The sequence below is a fragment of the Perca flavescens genome, chromosome 1 (assembly GCF_004354835.1).
Source record: "Perca flavescens isolate YP-PL-M2 chromosome 1, PFLA_1.0, whole genome shotgun sequence".
In the NCBI taxonomy this organism is placed as follows: Eukaryota; Metazoa; Chordata; class Actinopteri; order Perciformes; family Percidae; genus Perca; species Perca flavescens.
In genome coordinates this window covers 41212821-41239716 of record NC_041331.1, presented here as the reverse complement: position 1 = coordinate 41239716, position 26896 = coordinate 41212821, and the positions used below count along the sequence as shown (strand labels likewise).

Below are 26896 nucleotides of genomic sequence, written 5' to 3'. Positions count from 1 at the left end.
TTTGTTTCCTAATTTTTAAATCACACGAGATCCCCAGATGATACAAATATGACTTAAGTCTTCCACAAAACTAGGGAAAACACTGATTTACTGTGGACGTTTTAGGGGGTTCCACTCAACCTGACTGCTTCTCTGTAGTCACTGCACTTCTCTGAATTTGACAAGCTCATGAAAAACCCTCCGACTATATTAAGTATTTTCACAAATATTGAACCAGGGCTTTGTGCTAAGCTGTGTGCTTCTTCTCGTAATACAATAGATGTAGAAAATCTTCCTCGATAGATTTCCCCCTGCGTGATTGTTGATTGTTTCCTCAAAATGTCAGCCTTTAAAAAGAAGCGCTTCCTTTTTGATTTGACTGGCATCAAGTGATATTTACTGCTGAACATTTCTGGTCGTTCAGAAATCTCCAATTTAAGTCAGTTGTATTGAAATGTCTTGATATGACTTATCTGCATGTGGACACTTGAGATAAAGAATAATGCCACCAAATACAAATACCACACAGCCGACCCAGGAATGGCATTAACTGCTTTTTCATTTTGTGCTCAAAGTGTTTGGATTGGGATTGTTTTGCTTTGTTTTTTCAAACTGGACCCTATGTTCCCATACATTGGTGTCTAAGTGACTGATCCAGTCCGGTCCAGTATTGAGCGAAAAAACGCTGTAACTGACAGCCACAGACCGGGCTGCAGTGTAACCCTATGGGCCAAATGTGCTTCATCAATTTCTGTCCACTAAAAGAGCTGTTTTTGTTACTGACAGGCTCCAATTATTTTCTGTATCTTTGAAATTGGTCCAGTATTGAACAAGACCGCTGCAGTCGCCACGGTGAAACAAGCTCCAATGTAACATTGACGGGCAATTGCACACCTTCAATTTCCGTCCACTAAAAGTTCTGTTTTTGCCGCTGACAGGCTCAGATTATTATTAATAATTAATTACTAAGTGTCTGACAACATTATGGAAAGAATCCCTACAGAGATACACCTTTTTGTTAAAGAGTAAGATCCTTTTTGTTTAAAGGTCCCACGGCATGAAAATGTCACTTTATGAGGTTTTTTAACATTAATACAACATTAATATGAGTTCCCCCAGCCTGCCTATGGCCCCCCAGTGGCTAGAAATGGTGATAGGTGTAAACCCAGCCCTGGGTATCCTGCTCTGTCTTTGAGAAAATGAAAGCTCAGATGGACCAATCAGGAATCTTCTCCTTATGAGGTCATCAGGAGCAAGGTTACCTCCCCTTTCTCTGCTTTGCCCACCCAGAGAATTTGGCCCACCCATGAGAGAGAGAGAGAGACATCATGGCTTTCAAACGAGCAAAGTGGCAGTTGGTCAAGACCACACCCCCACCCTCCACCTTGACTTCAGATACAGTATTAGGGGACCACTAAGGTCTATATAAAAGAGACTTCAGATACAGTAATAGGGGACCACTAAGGTCTATATCAAAGAGACTTCAGATATAGTATTAGGGGACCACTAAGGTCTATATAAAAGAGACTTCAGATACAGTATTAGGGGACCACTAAGGTCTATATAAAAGAGACTTCAGATACAGTATTAGGGGACCACTAAGGTCTATATAAAAGAGACTTCAGATACAGTATTAGGGGACCACTAAGGTCTATATCAAAGAGACTTCAGATACAGTATTAGGGGACCACTAAGGTCTATATAAAAGAGACTTCAGATACAGTATTAGGGGACCACTAAGGTCTATATAAAAGAGACTTCAGATACAGTATTAGGGGACCACTAAGGTCTATATAAAAGAGACTTCAGATACAGTATTAGGGGACCACTAAGGTCTATATAAAAGAGACTTCAGATACAGTATTAGGGGACCACTAAGGTCTTTATAAAAGAGACTTCAGATATAGTATTAGGGGACCACTAAGGTCTATATAAAAGAGACTTCAGATACAGTATTAGAGGACCACTAAGGCCTATATAAAAGCATCGAAAAAGCAGCATATCATAGGACCTTTAACATGAAACACCCCCGAAATCGCTATCGTCATTCTCACCAGACTCCATTTAAATAAACAGCGTGTACAGAGCCAGCATATCTCCACATGTAAATGGGTGAATTAAGGGTTTATTTCAACCAAACCACAGTGGTGATTGTTGGAACAGTGGAAAGATGAACCAAGACAGTTTTTAATAGTTTTATTTTGGTTTTTTCGACTTTGAATGAAGTGAATAATGAAAATGTTTATTTACATGGAGTCTGGTGGGTTTGGCGATAACGATTTTGGGGCTGTTTCCTATTAAACAAAAAGGATCTTACTCTTTAACCAAAAGGTCTATCTCTGAAGGGATCCTTTCCATAATGTTGTCAGACACTTAGAATAATCTGAGCCCGTCAGCAGCAAAAACAGCACTTTTAGTGGACAGAAATTGAAGGTGCGCAATTGCCCGTTAACAGTCCATTGGAGCTTGTTTCGCCATGGCGACTGGAGCGGCCTTGTTCAATACTGGACCAATTTCAAAGATTGTTGTTCCCATCAGTTACTTGGACACAAAAACATAGGGAATTTAGATCCAGGTTGAAATAAATGAAGTTAGCCTTAAGCAATGTGTATGAGCCCTTGGAATGTAACATACAGGAGATTTGACATTCTACCTGCGAGGCCTGCACGCACATGATGACCAGATTTATTATCTGCTTTTGTCTTCTTTTAGACAGACTGACAGACTGACAGAACTGGGTCAGAGAATTTTACATTTTTACTCTGTAGTCACACAAACAGATGGATTAGATATTATCGGCCTGACAAGTGCAATTCATTTCCATCATTTCCATTTCACAAGGTTTTTCATCAATATATGCATGTATAATTATAATAAGAGAAATTATATGCATCAATCATGTGACACCCATCACTCACACAAACACACCCACACTAACAGCATCTATGAAACTCAAACTGGCTTTATTGGCTGTCATTTGAACCGAGAGGACCACAGGGATGATTGCCACTGAGAACTTGTCTTTCATCTTCGTCCTTTCACTGCCTTCTGCGTTGCTTCTTATTGACCTTCCCAGTAGGCAAACCCAATAAACATCTTTTCCTCTTCCCACTCATGTCTTACAGAGAATGTGACAACTTTGACTCATAGTGTAAATGCCACCCGTGTTAGATATCTAATAGATGCTCACAATATATGAACATAGAAAAGGACATATGACATATGTTATGTAAATTAGATTCCCTGTGTCATGTTCTTTGCATAGATGACATTTTTTCAGTTACAAACACATTTGTAATTCTGTATAGGTTGTACATAAATACCACAATACCCATGACACTTGTTGCATAAGTTTGAACCCTGTCTTTAGAGGACTAAATTGGGGACCTGCGGGATCTAACACAAATCTCGCGGGATGGCAGTTTTATTATTATATTTTATACATTATAGGCCTTTATTACACAGGACAGCGAAGATGTGAAAGGGGAGAGGGAGGGGGAATGACATGCAGCAAAGGGCCGCAGGTCGCAAATGTGCCTTTATCCAGGCTCCCTGGGAATATAATGTTTAGGAGACAGGGTTGATAAGTTAAGGAAAAAGATTCAAAGCAAAAAGACTCATTGGTACGGTGACGCGATCCAGGAGCGGAGCCAACAGCTCCAGCAGAGGTCTGCAGGCCGTTTAAAAGTCAGGAGTTTAGTCAGTGTGGGAAAAGAATGATGAAAGACCGAACCATGGTGTGACTTTCCACAAGCTCAGTCTGTCACATTTGTTCCCAGTCCCTCTCCGTTCACGTGTTTCCTATGTATCACTGTCACAGATAACCTTTTCCTGCAGGCTCATTGACAGTCTGTGTTAAGTTTAAATAACACAGGGATCACTGGTATTATGCTGCTGTTGCTAATGTGACAGCGGTCGTCGTTAGTCTCGTAGTATTGTATTGCACCATGGTGAGCCTTACACATAAAAGTAATTTATTATTACAAGAAAGTGCTCTCAGATGGTTTGTTTTAATGAGTCTGTTTAATATTATTCTGTGATGAAGGGCTGCATGTCGGGTCTCTGTGTGAGGTAAAAATGAGCACTCTGAATAGAAAAGATCTCTGAATCACAAGCTGCGATAGAAAAAGAATCAGGGGGTCTGACGTGTCACATAAAGCACACACATACAACTCTTTTGAGCCGATTCTTTCCTGTTCACCAGAGATGGGGCCTTGAGTTTGAGACTCGGACTCGAGACACACTTCAGTCGCACACGCAGTGACTTGAGACTTGACTTGAGACTCGTCGTTAAAAGACTTCAGACTCAACTCGGACTCAGATGCAGGACCCGCGAACAATCTTTACTTTTAGGAAACGTCTGACGAGCTGAATGTTATTCCCCTCCCTGTGTAACCTCTAACCTCCCTATGTAACACGTAGTCTATATCCACAATGTTCCACTTCCGGGATTGCGCCGTTGTCGATGGAAATTCCGCCAGATTTCACTCTTTTCAGCCTGTACCTTCTGTTTCCTTTGTGTCGGCGTTCTAACCTCCGGTGGATTTGTGAGGACTATGGTTAACTGCTCCTCAGATCTCTGCAGGGTAAATCCAGACAGCTAGCTAGACTATCTGTCCAATCTGAGTTTTCTGTTGCACGACTAATACAACTTTTGAACGTACACATGTTCCACCAAAACAAGTTCATTACCGAGGCTATTGTGCAGCGGCACCGTTAGCCCCGCCAAAGATGATTGTGATTGGTATAAAGAAATGACAATAAACCAGAGCATGTTTTTCTCCCATTCTGGAATGCTGTGTGGTATAGCCAGACCTTCCTCTGCAGTGCTGTGGAGGACAGGTGACAGGTGACTTAATCTTTGTCCATTTATGTTGTATATAGGTTGACTTACAACATCATAAGAAGAGAGTGTATCATCTGCATAGAAATTACTTTCTAACTTCCAACTTTTCAGGCTTTTTTGCAGCTGGATATCATTTGTAGCATCTTAAAATATGAATGTGGATAGTGATAGTGAGACACTTGCTACAGTTGCATATTTTGTAGTGATAAAACTGCTAAAACAGCGTTTTATTTCTTGGTTGTACTGCTTTGTTCTAAGGTAACTTCCTCTCTTCAGTCAGTTTCTAGCTCGCTCAACCACATTACCGCGCTCGTAGGCCCAAACCTCAGGTTTATAACATTGAAATACAATTTATTATGGATGTTTTTATTTCTATAGTTTGTAACTGACTTGACCAGCTGACTTCGCTATTGGCTGTTGAAACAGGCGACGTCTCTTATGATCTAAAACCAGCCTCTGGAGACTCGACCAGCTGAGTCGCAGTAACGCCATCAGTTGGTTTGAGTCGAGCTGAGATGGGCCGGTTCAGACCGCTGAAACTTTTGCTTTAAACGTTTCTGAAGCGCTTTCGTTGTGTCGCGAATCTTTGGTCTTAACTGAGCTTAACAGACCTACAAACTAATGTTCACTTTGACCGACAGAAGTTTGCGCATCTCGTCTCTTCAGGTAGACATTTTAGTCGAAAATGCACAAGAAGGAGGTTGAAGATCATCTGATCATGTTATTGGTCACAGAATACCCTCAGATAACCTGTCCTGTCACGTTTACGATGGATCAGTTTGACCTGCTATGCTGTTTTCCAATCGTTGACATGGTCAGCTGAGAACATCCGAAACTTCTTTTACACACATACAACATTTATTTATGCACTATGAAATACTCTACCGTCTATGTTTTAATCACCCTTTCTCTCATCACCTTCAGATGTTTGTTTCCTTACGGTTTGGCGCCAGCCGCATGATAGAAACCTTATCAACACGCCCACTTGCTGGCTGTGAGTTCTCCGGACAAGGAGCTGCTCTGTTCACGCATGGGCTCAAACAGACAATACACAGACTTTTTACTCAGGGAGCTGGCAGGGTAAACGCCGTTTAATGTCCGACATTTGCGTTATCACTTACAGCTCATCTGGTAAAGTAAAGGACATCTTTTCCCTGAAATGTTTTAAAACGGTTTTGTCACCTCGCCATTCTGTGGTCTGAACTGGGCTTAAAGAAACGGCTGGCTTTGAAAAGCAACATGTCAAAACCCTATGCTTGACTTCGTTCAAAGTGCCATTAAATACACTGCTGATTGCAGCTTTAATGTAACGCAATGCAATAAATTGAATGCATTTATTCTGCTCTAATGGCTCGCAACACTTATTCCATGTGTTAGCCTGACAGGTGTTCAACACCCCTAACGTACTCTGTCACAGACATTAACACTGGAGAGAAAATTACTTTTTTTCCCTTCCTCCCGCACTCTTTTTCTAGCTCTTTCTCACTCTCACAGGCATGCACTACTCATGCAAATCAAAGCAAATGAGCGTGTTCATTACTGAACTCTGCATACTCTCTTAGGCACCGAAAGACTTAGAAAGTCGCCAAGAAAGTCTTTTCATCTTTTCAATTACACCACTGAATGAAGCGAGGGACGGGTGTGAAGAAAAATGTCCAGGGATGACAAAAAAATGGCCTTGTTGAACCAGTGTCTCTGCCTCTCTGCCTCTTTTCCTCGCTTTCTCTGTCTCACACACACTTTAACACATTCACACATTTACTTTTCATAAAAGCAGCCAGAGAAAGTGAAGCCACTTTGAGCCAGCGAGGGCTTTTCAGCCCCTGTGAAGTTCTCTTGATTTGATGGCGTCGTAACATATGAAACCTGAAAGATGTCACGGCGTCCTGCTGCAGTTAATCAGGCTGATCTGTAGAAGTCACTGGAGTGGTGCAATCTCCTGAAAACTGTCAGCCAGTCAGCAAAGTACCTGCATCAGACCTAAAATCAGCCTGAGGTGTGAGATTGCAACAGATTTCTTGCACGAGCAGCTGAAATCTTAATATGATATGATACTTAATTTGTTTTTTCTCCAAGGAGTCTAACCATTTTTCCCCAAGCTGTGGTTTGCCTGGTTAGCTAATGTAATAATGCGTGTATAACCTCAACCCTGTTATGCACAATCAAGTTATAGACACCATTTCTTTCAGCACAACCTGGGCTATCATGATATGTATGCTGCACGGATGTCTAAGAATGTATCAATTGTTATAGGAGTATAAAGAAAAGACTAAACTAAACAGAATTTAAGTCCCACAGAAATGTATTGAAATCACATAAAATAATAGACATTTGGCTTTTGAAAATTGTTATCCCAAGGCAAAAAGGGGAAACAAAAATAAACTCTGTAACACTAATATAAAACCATTTCGATTTTTTCCCAGACAGGTCTAGACGCTTTTACCCAAAGTAGAAAGACAGCCTCTGATTGGTCGACACATGCTCACTTGACAACATTCTGGGAGTCAAGATTGTTTTATTATACATCCGTGGTCAAGGTGGCCATGGATGTAAATAAAATTATTGGTTAAAGGTTTCAAAAAGACACTGCTGTTCTCCAGGCTGAAATAATAAACTTCTGGAAGCGTTAGGATCACACAGAAGACATCTCTGGAAAGGCCCAGATTTTAGCTATCGTGCTAAACAATCGGGATGATGCTAGCTTGAAGTGATACGGAGATATCAAACATTACGTAACTTGACTTACAATCACATAGCCCGCATAGCCCTCATAGAAACGGCGCATTTCTCTGCTTCTGGACAAAAAAAGGAAGTCTCTACCCTATATTGATCTGGAGATATTGCATATGACAAAAACGCAACGTGTCAATGTGCATTGACCAGTGCTGTAGTACCCAAGTCCTGTCTCAGGCTTGTCTCGGACTCGTTGGTATTTGCACTCTGGCTTTTCTCGGACAGCCATTGGTCTCGCCAAATATGCTAGTTGGTCTCGTCCGAGTCCAACCATATACGCTTTTGTTCTAAAGTAACTTCAAACTTCAAAACTGTTGATAAAACGCGCTTGTTCAAAAAACTGGTATTGGTTTAATTCCAAATCCATCTACAACTGGCGTTGACATTGGTCGCCTGGCTGCTTCATATAACTTTTTTTTCTGTCTCTGTTTTCTTGACTGTCTCTCATTTGGACTCGGTCTTGTTGGACTGGAACCTCTTTGGACTCTGAATTGACTTGGATTGTAACCTCTTTAGATTCAGACTAGTCATGGACTCACATGTCTTTGGACTTGGCTTGGGCTCGAACGTCTTTGGACTCAGACTTGGCTTGGACTTGAACCTCTTTGGACTCGGACTAGACTTGGACTCGACAAAGGTGGTCTTGACTGCAGCACTGGTGTTGACGCTACACCCTGCAGTGCTCTGCTACGCCATGAACTACTACAACTACTATTTCTAGTCATAGTTCCATTATCTTTATCGTGACTGTAATTGCCACTCTTCATCACACCCCCAACCGGCACCGTCAGACACCGCCTACCAAGAGCCAATCAAGCCATCAAAAGTTGGCCATACTGTGATGTTTGGTTTTGATTACCGTGTGGAGGTTTAATGTGGTCATTAACTGATTAATATCAGACGTGATGACATAAAGCAAGTAATGCTTGCAGCTGTGAATGTTTCTTTGGAACAAGAGTCACAGTCAGTCACTCCCCTTAAAGCCATGGTAACGTTTGCACGCTACATATAAAAAGAAAAGAAAAGTTAGTTCAAACACAATTAAGCTTTGACCGTGACGTCGACTAATGGTCTTCAGGCATGTGAGTTGTTGTTGACAATGCACTGGCTATGAATGCATTAGCATGCTAATCAGTTGATAATTATCACATTGTGTGACAAGAAGGACTTATTTGCAACTTTGATTGGCTTTTTTGCCGCTGGTGAAAGGCAGTGTTAGGATCTATGATGGAGATCAGGCAGTGGCAGTTAAACCCTGTAAGAAGAAGGCGTCTCATTAATGTATTTCATCTGCAGTGCTTGGCAATCACAGCGTGTGTGTGTGTGTGTGTGTGTGTGTGTGTGTGTGTGTAGTGATTATGTTGTTGACATACATGGAAGACAGGCATTGTAACGAAGGTGAAGGTTAGGTCTTTATTTAAATCCAACCAAGCATGACAAAAAATGTAATACCATTTCCAACAATTTATATCATGTACCTGTACATTTTGTTAATATACACTTTGATGATGTTAACACTAGTTAACGGCACTACTATTTAAAAAATGATTCACCACTAACAACATCTACGTAGCCCCCAAAAGGGACATGGGGATTTCAGTGTTTCCTCTATGTTTCCAGTTATCGTTGGTAAACCAAAGAAAAACCAATCTGAGTAGCAGTCAGATTGGCTGCTGAAGGGAGAAACGAAATGTACCTGATAGTGTCATCAAAACATTTAAAGACAGGGGTGACCTCTAGGTCACCCAGTAGCGTGTGCGCCCCATGTAGGCCACAGGTTTGAATCAGACTAGGGCTGAACCATTAATCATTTTCAAATCAAAATGGAATGGAATAGTGTTACATATCACAGATCGTTTATAGCAGTGTCTGGCTTTCATTGGAAAAAGGTGCAATATGTAGTTAAAAAAAATCACTGGGTGCCTGTAGCTTACCTGGTAGAGCACGCACCCATATATAGAGGTCTACTCCTCGACGCAGCGGCCGCAAGTTCAACTCCGACCTGCGAAAAAGAAGGCGACTGGACCCAGGAGTGCTGGCCGACTGCTTCCTACAGCTGCTACGAGCGCTAGTGGGACACCTAGAGGCCGGGAGGCTGCAATGTGCCCTCAGCCCTAAAGTTAACTTTTTGCATGCCAGTACCCCTCTCTATCCCCTTTCATGTCTTCATCTGTCCTATAAAAATAAAGGCCTAAAATGCCCAAAAAATAAAGTTAACCTAAAGATGATAAAGTAACTGTGGAACGATTCCATGCTGTGATTGTGAAATAGTAACTTTAGCCACATAATGTTAGCAGTACTTTGTTAGCATAATACAGAAAATATTAGCAAGTTGGTATATGACATATTGTCTATTCAATTATTCTAAGCATCAGTCATGTAATTGGCTGCCTTTTTAATATATACATTTGCGTATATTTTATTTCAGCACATTTTAATATTTTATGTATTTTAACAGCACACTATGACACACACACACACACACACACACACACACACACACACACACACACACACACACACACACACACACATACACACATGTTTGCATACACACTCCACTCTCTTTAGTACCTAGAATGTGTTTATAATTGGCCACATGCTGATTGGAAAAACATGCAAGAAAATTAGACAAGTGACACTATAAAGTCCCCAGCAGGAAGCCAAAATGGAAATGTGCTCAAGTAATCCAGCGGTGAGTTTAGTTTACATCTTTTCTCTCTTATTTTTTGTCTTTCTTTCTGATAGATTTTTATTTTTATTATCGGGAGAAACGGCCCAGTAAATCCGAAGAACAGAAAGTAATCTGTGGAAAGAAAATCTATCCGTGGCACATCTCGCTGACAGCTGATACAAATGGAGACCTTTATCTCTTGTTATCAGAAAACATTTCCATCAGCAGTGTCCAGTTGTCTGGGACGGTGCCATGACACAATGACAGCACATCAGCTAATGGACCCATACACACCAGGATGAGTGTCACAGATGCTGCAGGGCGACACACATAACTCAGTCTGGAACATTTCCAGTGGCCCTACAGCTGAAACGTCTCATCTGTTCACTATTGCTTTTCCTGAGTGAAGAGCCTCTCTCGTATCAAACCAAATACTTTGGTTTTGTCTGACTGAAAGGTGAAGAATCTCTGGCTGAGCTCTTCTTGTTCAGTGTCGATGAAAAGAAATGATCGTGTTGGTGACGATCCACAAGAAGAGCATGCTCAGACTTGCTACCAGCATCACTCCTGACTCCATCCACGTTTCAAATTATGAATACCAATATTTGCGTTCTAACAGGAGATTTAGAGTCCCTTGGTGTAGATAACAATAAGCTCAAGAACTCTTTTATACATCAGTCTATACTGATGCTAAACCAAAATCAGTTTGCTGCCAATTAAGATGCGGATCTGAGAATATCATTAAAAACATGTTTCTTTGCCGTGGCTGTTAATATGTCTTCATATTTGTACTATGTGTGTAATTTTTGTCTAGCTCTGTATGTATTTTTCTTTTTATATCTTTATTTTGAGTGAAGCTGCTCGGGAACGCAAAATGAATTTTGGTGTGATCTGACAACAGAGTTGTATTGTATCTCATGGTATGTTGTTGCAGCGATTGTTTCCCAATTGCCCAATCCCAAAGTGAGCCCTGAGGACTAAGGACAAAAGACTCACAGGCTTAATTGATCTCAGGTGCTAAGTGAGTGAGTGTGTGAGGCCACATGGGCTCAGATATGTAGAAATGGGATTGGGACAGCACTTCACGAGATCATGTTACCTTGGCAACATTTAATAAGAAAGATGTTGCTGACACTTGCCGGTTTGGGAATTTTCATTTTAAGTTTGGTGCTTGTTTCCACACGGCCAAGGCACAGGAGATGGCTGCCTGATTCCAAATTTTTCAAACTCTTGTTTTACAAGCTGGACAACAGGTCGGTCTGTGTTCCGGGGCCGTGTGTCGTGCTGTTGTTTACCTTTTTGTAATTTCCGGATTTCCCTACGGTCTCCGCGGTAAACGTCACAACGCTTTGAACTGTGGGTAATTCCCTTTTGGTGAGGTCTGCATCGATGCAGACTCACGGGAAGGGCTCAGTAAGTGTGTACTCAAACCCTCACGCCCTTTGAAATTCGACATTGGGACAACCCTAAGCCCTTACGAATTTTGCGAGAACGCGCACCAAAGTCCGTGAGTCTGTGAGTCCGGACTTTCGGATTGGGCCAAAGTGTTGGCTTCTTTGAGTTTGAATAAAATTAATAAAATTGAAGTGAGATGAACAAACAGAGAAATGTATCTTTTTAGATAAAACATGTTGACGACGCTTTCTTTTGGGGACATAATTTGAAATTGGGAAAACTTTGAAGTTGGAAAAAAGGTAATAAATTGCAATATATCGCAGAATATTACAATATCTTTAAAATAGCAATAATATCGTATTGTGACGTAAGTATCGTGATGATATCGTATCGTGAAGCCTCTGGTGATTCCCACCCCTAATGTCAAGGTGCTCTAACTGCACTCACCTAACACCGTCTATGCACAGTGTTGGGGGTAACGCGTTACTAAGGCTGGGCACAATTTACACTTTACAATCAAGTTTTTGTCCTTTTGCGCAACTAATTTGAAGTAATGGGCATACCTCCTCCTCTAAAAAGACGTCTTAAGCGTGTTACGTTACGGTTGTTATTCTCTCCTCACGTTATGCAGATAGTTGAATAACCGGTATCGCAAGTAACGCGGTAATTATTTGATAAGTAACTGTAATGTGATTACTGAGTAATCAACGGTAACGCGTTACTGTTACGTCTTTAAAGTCGAAGATCTGCAAACTGACCTCTAATCAGAGAACCGTGAGGTTTTTAAGATCCAAATGATTGGTTATTTAAAATGTCTTAACTCTATCCAGGTCACTCACGAGAGCATGGCAACAAGCAGTGATGGATGGGATTTCGTACGGGTTTAATTTTCTGATCCATAAATCATGTTGACGCCTCAGATTAATAGAGTGCAGTCACCTGGCCTGCTACCATTTAAAGAGTAGGGCCTTTGGTCATATGGTACAATTGCTTGCAGGGGCAGTTTTGGCACCACGTATACAGTATAATAAAGCCTTTTTGTTAAGATGTGCAGTCACATGAACTCCTCTGGGAGTTTCCTGAAGCAATCTGCGAGCACAGAATGGACGAGGACAAACTAACAAACTAACAAGCAGCATTTTTGGGGGGGCTCTCTCAAGCGATAAAAGGTGTCCAAAGGGAGCAAGGGGGGTTGTTAAATTGTAATGCCTACTCCTTCTAATGAGCAGTTTGAGTTTATGTGGCCCTTTTTTTCCCTCCTCTTTCTCTGTCTCAGTTGAATCCGCCGGGCCTGCTGACTATGCCCCGGAGCCCCACCTCCAGTGAGGATGAGATGGCCCAGAGCTTTTCTGACTACTCCGACGACTGTGCCTCCGACAGCTCCCACGAAGAGACCATTTACGAGACCATAAGGGCCACCGCCGAGCCTTCGCGGAACCACATGGACGACATTCACATCAACTCGCTGGTCATCCGCATCGTCATCCCCGACCTGCAGCAGACGGTGAGGATCTGTGAGGAACACAAATCGTGGTCACTGTGTGCGTTTTGTGTAAACGTCGATATGAGATATGAACTACATTTGTTTTTCAATGTTGACATGTGAGTATTGGTTAGCCAACCTTGTTGAGATCCACTGATTAATTAATGATGGTGTATTTGACACCTTAGAGCAAAGATTCTCTATAGCTAAAAAAAAAAAAAAAAAAAAAACGGCGGCAATGGTATGAAACCATTTGTATGAGCTTTTTTTTTTGGAAGCTGGTACTTAGTAAACTCAAGCCCAACACTGTGTTGTTGATGTGTTCGAGCTGCTCGAGAGGCACTCGTACACCGCACGACCCTCTGTGGCATTTAAGCTGTGGGTTATAATCAGTTGCATTAAACAAACAAGTATATTTTTGAAAATGTGTGTGGGGGGGACGTAGAATGTGAACAAACCTGTGCTTTTCCAGATGATAAAGGTCTTTTCAGTGACCCACATGTGCTCCGATGCACTCACAGCACACTGCAGCTACAACAACCTTACATGCATGAATGTTTTATATCTGCTCTTATACGCATTAGTATTTCCTCACTTAGTCTTAAAGGTCCCATGGCATGAAAATATCACTTTATGAGGTTTTTTAACATTAATATGAGTTCCCCCAGCCTGCCTATGGTCCCCCAGTGGCTAGAAATGGTGATAGGTGTAAACCGAGCCCTGGGTATCCTGCTCTGACTTTGAGAAAATGAAAGCTCAGATGGGCCAATCAGGAATCTTCTCCTTATGAGGTCATAAGGAGCAAGGTTACCTCCCCTTTCTCTGCTTTGCCCACCCAGAGAATTTGGCCCACCCATGAGAGAGAGAGACATCATGGCAGTTGGTCAAGGCCACACCCCCACTCTCCACCTTGCCCCCCCTCTCTCCTCCTCAATAGCTACAGACACAGAAATGGCACATCCTAAGGAAAGCTCATTGTGGGACTGGCTCTAGTGGCTGTAATTCTGGACCAAGGCTGAATTTCGGGAAAGAGACTTCAGATACAGTATTATGGGACCACTAAGGTCTATATAAAAGAGACTTCAGATACAGTATTAGGGGACCACTAAGGTCTATATAAAAGATACTTCAGATACAGTATTAGGGGACCACTAAGGTCTATATAAAAGAGACTTCAGATACAGTATTAGGGGACCACTAAGGTCTATATAAAAGAGACTTCAGATACAGTATTAGGGGACCACTAAGGCCTATATAAAAGAGACTTCAGATACAGTATTAGGAGACCACTAAGGTCTATATAAAAGAGACTTCAGATACAGTATTAGGGGACCACTAAGGTCTATATAAAAGAGACTTCAGATACAGTATTAGGGGACCACTAAGGTCTATAGAAAAGCATCCAAAGTAGGGACACACGGTACTGAGGCCTTCCGTGAGATATAACAGATTCGGAGAATGTCTTTCACTGAAAACCTCCTACATAAGTCGTTTGTTTATGCAGCAATTACAACTAGCGGTGGACGGGTCAAACATGCCAGGACTTTAGTTAGACTTACTAACTAAAGTAAACGGCAAGTTTAGTAAACGGCAAGTTTTTTTTAAACTGATGGAACAAATGGAGCTACGTCACATTCTGTGTCTTGTGCGTAACCTGAAATAAAGTATCATCTGATTTTAACCCAAACCACGATCTAAACATAACCAAGTAGTTTTTGTGCCTAAACCTAACCAAGCTGTTACCGTTCCACAACGTTAACGTGTTTAAAACCGCGACTGTTAGGTTCTCTGGTTTAGATTTCTGGTTTAGTTTCACGAAGGACTCCTGTGGGTCGTATTAGAGAGTAGCAATAAACAAGCTATATCGCTGTATGGCATGAAGGACTGGATGAGTTTTTTTCAAAAAATGAAGTAAATTACATTTTTATCTAAATTCAATGTTAAAGATACTCACGAGCAGTTACAAGGTATTGTCTGGTATCATAATAACCCTTCGTTTCCTTATCACTTCCATTCATGTATAACTAATGCACTTTACCTTTTAGGCAAATGTATGATTGTTGCATATTAATGATCTGCCTCTGAAACATGCTGGAAGCTGCCTGGTTTTAAAAATAGGCTTATTGCACTAAAGCCTTTGACGTGAATGAGCTCTGATCAACATTCACGTGGTGTCCTTATAACTAATAACAAAACTAACCTAATAACACAGTGGCGTGTGAATGTTGAGTGGGCGTCATGTAGGGGGTTGATGAATAGACTTGTGCGTAGGTGAGGGTGTTTGTTCAAAGTATAATGTCACTCTTTACACAGGGAAATGTGTGATTGTAAATAACGTGGGGTAGACACAGGATTTTGTAGATCATGCAAATGAATGAGGACAGGGACAGTTACTTGTGTAGGCGTAGCGTGGTTCAATACTGACTAATATAAGATGGGGCCCACCCTATTGATCCGTGAAATATATCTCTGGCCGTCAGAACGCTGGAGCTGGCTGTGTAGTGTAATATGTTGGTGCAGTTTACGACAAACACGGTGAAGCCCAGAGGAGAAAGGAAATGGCTGATGAAACAAGTTATAATTGTCGCCACGTTTTCCATTAGTATGTAAATGAAGGTTCGGTAGATGAATAGCAGAAAGCAAATGATGCATAATGAATGTTAGATCTCATACCAACACACAAGTGTGTGACTGAAAAACAACCACGCCCTCTGATAATGAAACGCAGCTGAGATAAAATCTATCTATAAATTGCAGGAACGTCTGTCTGTCTGTGTGTGTGTGTGTGTGTGTTAAGCGCATATTTCTTGAACCGTTAGTCTGATGGATTTCAAACTTGACAGGTGTCTTGATACGGGCACAAGTAAGTGCAGTTTGACGTTGTTTGGATAAGAAACGCAGAAGATATTGTCGGTAAAATAAGCACACATTTGCTTTTGCTGCTCTAGTCGCTGTTTACATGACTTGTATCAATTTCGGGAATATAGTCATATTCAGAATAATAGTAGAGTATTGGTGTGCTTGTTGACGTACTCAATTAACGCACGTGACACAACACGTCACGTAGTTCCCTTTGTTCCACAAAGTTCAAACGGGACACAGACTCCGGTCTCCCGGGTGAAAGTCCTGCGCTTGTTTGAAATATTGAAATAACGTCCATACATCTGTTATTCTATCCGCTTTAAACCCTCATATCTATTGTGTCATGCCTGAAATGTATTCGTGGATAACGACACAGCTTTAACAGTGGAATCTGTGAATGCTTTATATACGTTTTATTAATTTTAACAGTGGAAATTATGAATGTTGTATTCACATACTGTAGCAGCCCCGTGCATTTATTAGCTGCACACCGTTGGTTTTAATAAAGCCCCAGGTGTGCTACTTTTACCGTATGGGAGAACAATATGGTGCCTTGTTCCTGTGAATTAACGTTAGGCTTCTGTGGGCAGTATATAGCTGCATGCTACATCCCCATTGATCCTATAGCACATGAACTGAGCTGTGAATGGAAATTGCTTATCTGTCAGTCCCAGAAAAGGTATGGATGTGGAGGTTTATCATCAAAGACCAGCGGTGCCTAGCTGTAACTCCCTGTAGATGAGCAGCTGGAGCATAGTAGATTCATCTTGGGCTGATGCAGCTTTGTACTGTAGATCTGTGTTTGATGTGTGTGTGTCCCCGAGGGCCGAGAAGCGTTCCAGATAGCTTTATGCCCATGACTGTACAGTGAGCTCAAGTATTTTCTCATCATGTGGTGGGGCAGAACACCACAAAAGGACAGAAGACAAAGAAGAAAGGGAAAGAGGAAGTTTGGCTTCTGCTAGAAGCCACCTGATGTCCCCCCTCCCCTCTGCTGGGGTTCTCTCCTTCTCACTCTGACTCTCCATCCCATTTCATCCATTTAGATTTTCTATTTGGATGTCCTTTTGCCTTGCACATCTTTTCATTTTGTGTTGTAAAATTCACAATGAATGTGACATACAGCTGCTTTACATGGCAAATCTTAACAGAAGAGTGAAGTGCGTGGCCGGGTTAGCTCAGTTGGTAGAGCAGGCGCAGAGGTTTACTCCTTGATGCAGTGGCCGAGGGTTCGACTCTGACCTGCGGCCTTTCATGTGTTCATCTGTACTGCCTAAAATGCCCCAAAAAAGTATCTTTAAAAAGAATAGTTGTGTGTGTGTCCAGTCCAGGGAGGTTGGAACCTCAAGGTACAGTGTGACCCAGATATGAACTCATGACCCTTTGATGTAATTAGCTTTAGGTGGTTATAACTCCAGCATAGAGAGGGTGTGTGTGTGTTCACATGTGCACTAAGCTCTCTCACATGTATGCACTAATGCTCCTGATTTCACATTCATCACTGAGCAGTCAGTGGTTCCATTCCATCACATGATTGTGTCACACAGTCTACTTAGATGAATAATTCAAATGCACACAGCACATGCATCTCCAGCTCTGATGTATACTGTACATGTATGGTACTGAAGTAAGCTTCTGTAGTCAGAAAGTTGAATCTTTTAGGCGGTTTGCACACCGGATTAGTTTGGTCCGTTTTAACCGAACCTTGGAGCGTTTCATCAGATAATTTGGTTTGATTGGTTTGGGGTGGTGTGGAAGCTCATTTGAACTCTGGTCCGCCTGACAACGGGCGTCTCGGTTCGCTTCCAAGTGCACAAGAGTTTGATTCATTTTAAGCAAACCAAAAAACATTTTCTAGATTTGTATTTATTTTAACAATAAATCACAATGTCAAACTACTCATTTAACTTTTTTTCTGATCACATTCTGAACTTGTTATATTGAGAGCCTTGGGACTAAAACTGGTGGCAGCTGAAACGATGGTCCTCTCTTCCACAATAACCAATACTACAGATACATCTTGAGAATACCACAGAAGGAAAATCACAGAAAAAGACAGATGAGGGAGTGCTAATGGTTCCTCTTCCCCACATGCGTTTCTGTGTCCTTGCTTCTTCAACAATCTTCAAATTGTCCTCGTCCAAATAAGCTTTTTTTCCCACTTTATTTAATCCATCTCCCCTCTCATTTCATGCCAGTATACCGCTCTTACATCCAGATGGAGACACCATCTTTTCAGAGCTCATTCTGGTAATGATTCAAAGATTGGACACAATGGCAGACTTCAGGTCAGACAAACAAGCTAGTTTTCCAAATACTGTTGCTTTGAATTCTTGGACCACGATTTAAAGGGGTTTGAAAACACTGGAAAGCTCCTTCTGTTTCTGGTTTCCATGGTCATACGCTGAGCCACAGCGGCCAGTTGAAAAAAGTGCAACCACAGCGTTCCCCCCAGAAAAGTTGTTTAACTCGGTGGCAAGTGTCTTTTTTCAACGAGGGCCCCGCTGGGGGCCAGTCACAGACTGATGGCAGCATTAATGTAGAGCCCAATAGTTTCTGTGATAACAGAATCATGGACGGAATCGTGAAATTGAGAATAAAAAATAGGGCCATAGGGCCCTACATTAAGTCTGAGCTAAAAGCTAACCAGAGATTTGAAAATATGACTACATCTAAGTTTCCAACAGAGCCGCATACTGTAACTGTAGTCAAAAAACATCTTAAAAATACATACAAAAATAATTCCCAGTGACTTAGGCCTGGTGGGGGGCAACTTAGGCCCGGTGGGCCACCAGACTGGCAATACACTGGGGGAAACCTGAACTATCATCAAGTCAGACGGGAGCAAGAAATAGCCGTGTGCGTGAGTGGTGGTGGTGAGTGCAAAGTTATTATGGCTTATTAGTCTGAATGGACACATCTTATTAGAAAAAAGCGGGCGCCTGAGTAGCACACCTGGTAGAGCGTGCGCCCATATGCAAAGGCTCAGTCCTCGACGCAGCGGGTTCGGTTTGGACCTGCGGCCCTTTGATGCATATCATTCCCCCCCTATCCGTCCCCTTTCAAGTCTAAGCTGTCCTGTAAAAAATAAAGGCCTAAAATGGCAAAAAAAAGAAAAATCTTAAAAAAATAGAAGAAAAAAAGCAGGTTGGAAAATACCGCAATATTCCTTTAACCCTCTTCACCCTAAACTGCTCCTGTTGAGTTGTTGATGGAGACAGTAATGAAGCCATAGAAGCTCTATTTATGCTCTTATTTTGTCACTGGTTGTGCCTCATATGCTTTTATTTTGTGACAGATGGGACAAAACAAATCGCACTGTTTTCACAGGGATTTTCACACGATTTACACTGCACTTCTACTAGTTTCTCTATAACATAGCACACGCTTACACGCTGCACCAATGGTATGAAACGGTACGCACTTCCTGTCTCCCAAATGGGCGGGGCCTCATTTGAAAGTTGTAGTGTCTGTGTAATGTTTGTAATGTCGTATGGATGGATGAAAAGTTATATTTTCAAAATGTATTTATATTTTGTTTTGCCAACATTAGATATTTACACAGCTAAAAGCCAAATTTAGCATCATGGAAATAAGTTTTGTCAGGGCTTTTGCGAAAATTAGCTGACGTTAGCTTATCTGTGTTGCCAGATCTGGCGATAGTTTGTTCCTGAGACAGAATCACGTCCAAACAGTTTCCAATGATGGCCTCATACATGGTTTTGTGTAACAAACCATCTGGCACTTCAGGGTTAGCTAAGTTCCCGCTTCATTTAACAAAAAAAAACTATTGAGGCTTAACCTCCTGCATAATTACGGTTGTGCCGCTTTGAGCCATCACAGGAGAGTTGGCCACTTTGCGCTTCATTTTGGCTCTTCAGAAACCACGTCGCAAAGACTGAGTCCATATTTCATTCATTACGGCTTACACACACCACCATTATCTTTGCCTCTACTTAAAAAAAATTCCCAGTTGCCTGGAAATTTCAATCACGTTGTTTAAGTTGAGTTCATGTCGAGGGCTGGCGATGCAGCAATAATGGAAGCGGATGGAAATTAGCCAGTGTAATAAACCAGCAGAAGGAAAGAAGGCCAAATCAGTCCAAGCAGCTCTGCCAGATGCCAGACATCTGTTTTCTTTACACCTTCAGCCCTTCATCTTTCCTTCCCCTCCCCTCCTCTGCCCACTCCCAGCCAGGCGAGAGGATTACGGTTAGGCAGAGTTCACGGACTGCTCATCCCTTTGGCCTTTATCACAGCCGCAGGGCTGCTATCGCCGGCTGAGCAGCACATCCAGCTCTGAACGCTCGCAGACACTTCCCAAATGCCTCGGCACAGCGCCCATAATCCTCTCTGATTTGGACGAGGCCAGAAATCCTGCATTGTATGTTTTTTTGTTTTTTTATTCCAGGGAAGCTGGGGACTGGGAAAGACCAGGGGGCAAAGAGGTTGTGTCAATTACATCCTCAATGAACACAGCGGCCCTGTTTAGCGTACAGCACAGTGACAATAATACAATACAAAGCTTGGCTGTGCTGCATGGTTTGTTTTCTAGTAACTGGGACAGAGTTTGCGTTATTAAAGCACCAATTTCAATGTGTCTGAGCAGTGTTGATTGGGCACCATTCGCTCTTATGTCGCAGCCTATTTGCATCTGTCAATCAAAAGTGAGAAGTCCAGTTTGCAAATGAAATGTCTGTCACATTTATTTGATTTGATTGTTGTGACTGCCAGCCAACACTCCAGTACTCACTGATTATTAATCAATTTGTCCCTTTCCCTCCCCTCTCGCACACTTCCTCTCTCTCTTTTCCTCAACCAGAAATGCATGCGGTTCAACCCGAATGCGACGGTCTGGGTTGCAAAGCAGCGGATCCTGTGTACGCTTAATCAGAGCCTGAAAGACGTGCTCAACTATGGGCTTTTCCAGCCTGCTAGCAATGGGAGGGACGGCAAGTTCCTGGATGAAGAGCGCTTCTTTCGAGAGTACCCCCAGCCAATCAGCAAGGGCGTCCCGTCTTTGGAGGTAAACTGTTGGCCAGTGAGATTATTACTCCATATAGTATTGATAAAAACTCCTTTATTGACCCTTAAATGTTTGTTGTTACATAAACTAAATTAGGAGGATGTCAATTTCCATGAAAACATTTTAATGTACCCTAGGACAAGCTATACGGCCAACATTATCATTAAAAAGGTTAAATATCAGTCAGTTAATATTTTGATATAAACTAAGTCAATATTTCTGTCTATGTTTAATACTCCCTTAAAGGGTATTTTCCCATGTTTTTGTGTCTAAGTGGGAACAACAGTCTTTGAAATCACCATCACTAAACCCACCAGACTCCATTTAAATAAACAGTGCTTTTATCATCCTAAAACACACTTCATTCAAACTCGACAGAAACAAAATGTAGCTCAAAAGCCTCAAAGGTTTGTCTTTTGCACTGTTACACACAACAATCACCACTCTGGTTCGGTTGAAATAAACCCTTAATTCACCCATTTACATGTGAATATATGCTGGCTCTATACACGCTAAAAGTACTGATTATTTACATGGAGTCTGGTGGGCTTGGCCTTTGAGATTTCAGGGCTGTTTCATGTTAAACTAAAAGGATCTTACTCTTTAACAAAAAGGTATATCTCTGTAGGGATTCTTTCCATAATGTTGTCAGACACTTAGAATAATAATCTGAGTCTGTCAGCAGCAAAAAACTAAGATTTTCTTTTTCATTTTAGTCACTAAGACACCAATGCATGGGGAAATAGGGTACAAGTTAAAACATTCCAAAATTACCCTTAAAGCTTAAAGCTTACCTTTGTAAAAAACAAAACTGTAAATGTAATGATCCACCGAAAATTACAAATGTTGACAAAGAAAATATTGGGTAACACTTTACTTGAAGGTATCTACATAAGAGTGATATGACACTGTCATGAACACATGACACAGTCATGACACATGAACCCTAAAACCCCTGAACCCTGACCCTAACTTGACAAAAACCGAATGACACTTACTAAAAGAAGCGTTATGTCATAAACGTTTATGACTTGTTTATAATGTTTATGACACGTTCATGACAGTGTCATGTCACTCTTATGTAGATACCTTCTAGTAAAGTGTAACCAAATACTGTTTTAAACAATCACACACTAACATTACAGCCTTCAAAGCCAAAACAATCATAAAGGGAGAGAGGACACACCTTGATCCCCTAGCGATCCTCTTTCTGGAGGAACAATTGCTTTCAAGATGCGTCACAGGTATAAAGTAAACAAATCATGATTGAGAGGAAAAGGTTATCATATCCCAGAACAGAGCTTTAATATAATCAGTGTTGGACCGATTGTTTTCCTTTGGAAACTGTTTCTTATTTTAATAACTCGTCTTTCGCAGTTCCGCTACAAGAGCAGAGTCTACACGCAACCCAACGTGGACGAGAAACAGATTGCCAAACTTCATACAAAGGTAAGAGTTCTTCCATTTAGTACAGAAAACTCATTAAATAATTACTCTGAATTTAAATCTAAGCCTTGTTTGTTTGTGGCCAGAGTTTGGGGTTCTCAAATGCACATTGGCTCTCAGAGACTGCAAGTGATTTATCACAAACAAGTGCCAGCTTTGGCTGTGAGCAGAAACAATGCATATGTAGTAATCAACACCACATCAGCTAGACATTATTCCAACTCAAAAATAGCATGCATAATTTCCTGTGTACAAAAACTTAAGGATATTTACATGTACAGTTATATTTAGTGGATATAAAGATGGCTTAGGAGAAAACCCTAATAAAAGTAATCTATGAACTGGAAGCATAAAACACTCAACTCTAAAAATAGTAGACGTAGCATCCATGAAGTCACCCATTGGTTTGTGGACTGGCGTTTTGAAGCCTGGAGTTTGGTAATTTGGCCGTTGCCATCTTGTTTTTTGGAATTTGGGCAAATGCCAGGAGGGCCGCCGCCCATTATGGGCCACTACTAATAATATGTTTGGTTAATTTTGATAAGTTATTTTATGCATGCAACCAAAAATAGTTTACTACTGCGGCGAGGTGCATGGAAAGATACACTCGGAAGGCAGAGTTACTAATTTCCAAGCTAGGTTATTGACAAAAATATGGCCGGTGTGTTACAAATGCCAGGGCCGTTTTTTGATCCCAGTCCGTCACTGAACACAGACCTCCTGGTACTGCCGCCATTCATCTGCAATCTGCATGTACGGCAGAACAGAAACTCTGCAAACGTTTTCCTTAAGTTACCAGCTAACACTAGCGCTAGCAAGCTTGGTTGCAGAACGCTAAACAAGACATTTTTATGCAACCAAAATGTTCCAATCAACCTTGATGAATTGAAAACACACAGTGAGAGGGTCAAAGTTTAAGATTAAAACACGGACAACACCCAAAAACAAGTTGAGGTCTGTTTTAATGTCCACAGTGTTAGCATGGTTAGCATCGTTAAGCCTCTGTCATGATTGACAGGTCCTAAATCATCCCCTGCTTTATCTTCTATTTTAAAATAAATGGGATACTGCATGAAAATTATGATGTATTGAAGAAGACTTCAAACTAGCGATTGAGACCATAAACTCATTATCAAAATGTTTACTGAGGTAATAAATCAAGTGAAAAGTAGGCTCATTGTCTCATAGACTTCTATAGAAACCGACTTCTTTTTGAAGCCTGTGGAGTCGCCCCCCTGCTGGAAGTTAGAGAGAATGCAGCTTTAAGGAGCTTCCACATCAGCTTCACCTTTCAGGCCCGGCAGCTTCGTCCATTAGTTTTCACACTGCCTCCATAAAAAGACCTACCTGACACTGAATGTTTACAACAGCAAATAAAGGCTTTCAGAAAGGCAGCCGAATCCCTCTTTTGTTGCCACTGAGCTATAGTCTGTCTCTCTACCACACCCCTCTACTTCCACTTTGTTTTCGAAATAGTAGGAAACATTTTCCACATTTTCCATCTCAATGGCAAACTGGAGCGTTATCATGAGCAGCTAAATGGACAAAGAAATTCAAGAAAAAGATGTCACGGTGCCGCCCAATCAGTCTGACTGTCGGCTCGGCTGGCCTCTCCGAAGTGCAGCGTGAAAACACAACAGCGCTGACTGTTTCACGCCAAAGGTGTTGCCAAAATAAAATAAAACGTACAGATTGCATTGTCCATTTATCAGCTTCACTGGTTGAATGGGGTAAAAAGATGTTTATGTCTGCTTGGTTTCATTTTTGGCAGCTTGCACTGCGTGACGGGATGGGTGGGGAGTGCACAATTAACGATTCTCCTGTCACCGATTTGAATCGATTCGACATCACGATGCGTCACCTCCCCAGTATTATTGTATATTACTACGCATGGTTTTTATCAACAGATTCATGCAGCCAGATATATATGAACAGCTCTTTTTATTGTATCTGGTCTTAAAAAAACGACACCTCCTGTGGAGGGGTGCACTTGCTCACCTAAAGAGCATGTGCAAGTGCAAGAATACCCCTGTCGCTAAAGGGGTAGTCTCAGATTGCCAGAACTTCCTCCACATTGCTGCGGAGGGGGGTCTGGCTAGGCCACACAACATTTAGAGATTTTAGAGATATATTGGCATTTCTTCAAACCAGTCACAATCCGGCACTAAGCACCGAACGCAATAACGGTGCCTCTGCAAAATAGTGTCTTGAAGAAACGTACACGTTGCAATTTATGGTGGAACATGTGTACGTTCAAAAGTTGTTTTAGTCGTGCAACAGAAAACTCAGCTTGGACAGATAGTCTAGCTAGCTGTCTGAATTTACCCAGCAGAGATCTGAGGAGCAGTTAACCATAGTGCTCAGAAATCCACCGGAGGTTAGAACGCCAAAACAGAGGAAGAGGAAGGGGACATCTGGCCGAAAATTAGGCTTGGGCATCGAGAACCGATTCCTACTTGGAATGGTTTCAAAAATTACGATTCCAGTGGAATCGTTTCTTTATTGAAATTGTTTCTTTATTGAAATTGTTTCTTTATTGGACTCGTTTCTTTATTGGAATTGTTAAGAGGATTTGGTTTCAAATCTGATCATGGATTCCAAATTTAACATGCGCAAGTTTTGGTTTCCGTAGCGGCCAGGCGCTTGTTGGGTTGCAGCCTTGGAGCACAGTAAGCGGTGCTCTAGTCTGGCTTTATTTTACATTGAAGAAGCCCTGTAAAACTGCAAACCACCATTGAATCAAAATAAAACTTTCCTCTTATTTGTGAAATAAGCATATGACCCGTTTCAACTCCACCCATCAAAGAATCGGATTCGAGAATCGATAAGAACCGGAATCGAAAGGAAGAATCGGAATTGGAATAAGAATTGTTAAAATCCAAATGATGCCCAACCCTACCGAAAATGAGGGACATCATGTGGAATTAACGGCGGCACCTGAACAATCACGGAAATGAAAACTCGTCGCTATAGACTACTAAAGGGGATATCTAGGTCTGTTAACCGGGGTATGAGAACTCTGATTTTAACTGGGGTAAAGTGTTTACATTGTGTTTGGGAAACTGGAGTATTGCCTTAACCCGAATATATATAACTGGGTTTTAAACTGCATGTAAACACGCAGAATTTGGGCTTAATTGGAGCTTTCCTGTTCCTCTGTGATGATCTGTACGTTTGCATACAGCTCAGAAGGAGTCTCTTTTTTCCTGCCAGTCCCAACAGAAGCCTCTTCCCTTGCTTTATCTCTGTTTCCCCCTCATGAATTGAAGTAAATATCTACTGTAAACTAAAGATGTTTAGCCTCTTCGTTGTTGTGTAAGGCTAGCTCTGGGCGGCTGTGCCATAGCTACTGTAGTGTTGAAGTGCAGCCAAAGCATAAGTGTCTCTGGCAGCTCTCTGTTACCGGCACACTGGGAAACTGTCTGACAGCTGCTCTAATTCCAAACAGAGGACTGGAGAGGGAAAGGAAGGAGAATGAAAAATGAAAAAGGCAAAGAGGAAAAACATGTTTTGTCAGTGTGGTGCAGGGAGATGACAACACTAAGTTATTAGTCAGAAATGTGTTTAGCTTGGTTCAGTGGGTAGAGCAGGCGCACATATATTTAGAGGTTTATGCCTCGACGCAGAGGTCCAGGGTTTCGACTCCGACCTGTGACGATTTCCTGCATGTCTTCCCCCTCTCTCTCCCCTTTCTCACCTGTCCTGTCCATTAAAGGTGGAAAAGCCCCAAAAAATTATCTTTGAAAAAAAAAAGGAAATGTGGCTCTTCCATTATATTTTATTCTACCACCGAGTCCTTTCCCTTTCTTATTTCTTTGCCTGACTTTTCGGAGCTAATCCTGTTTGCCGACCGTCTGTTGCTCTGTGGTTGGCTCAAGCTCACACAGAGACAGCCAATCAATCGCCAGCCTCCCAACCTGTTTCAGCAACGAGGGAGAGGAAGAGGGAGAGAGGTAGAGGGAGAGAGGTAGAGGGATAGGGCATCATCCCCCAGACTCTGATTCACCAGGCCCGCAGACACACACACACACACACACACACACACACACACACACACACACACGGGACATATCAGCTATATTAAATAAAACATTGCATGAAAACACAGGGCCATGTACGTGAACCCTTGACATTTCCAGATATTGAACAGGCAGTGACTCATCATGGTTGATATCGAAACACAAGCACTCAGTAGCTGTGCTCAATCTTGTTTGGTTTCACAGCCAGCCAGTTAAAATAATGTTTTGATGCAGAGAATATAGCTGTTAAACTATTAGGTAGTAAACCAATGAAAACGTTAAATATTGAGCAGTGTTTCCTTTAGGATTTTTTTTTAGCAGTGGGGGCAAGTCTGTCTGAACAACAACCGTGACGTTTTTGGTGGAGCTGTTTGTTTAATAGTCGACTCGGAAGAAAGCGAATGTTTTGACAAACTACATTAACACACAGTAT

At 41.7% G+C, this 26896-nt stretch overlaps 1 protein-coding gene across 1 annotated transcript in view; it reads left to right on the top strand.

The window, feature by feature from the left end:
• LOC114556393 (SH3 and multiple ankyrin repeat domains protein 2) overlaps positions 1–26896 on the top strand; it is a 280188-nt gene that overhangs the window by 61454 nt on the left and 191838 nt on the right. The window contains exons 3-5 of the mRNA XM_028579367.1: positions 12904–13131; positions 20795–20998; positions 22376–22447. Coding sequence (XP_028435168.1) covers positions 12904–13131; positions 20795–20998; positions 22376–22447 — 504 coding nt within the window. The remainder of the gene's footprint in view (positions 1–12903; positions 13132–20794; positions 20999–22375; positions 22448–26896) is intronic.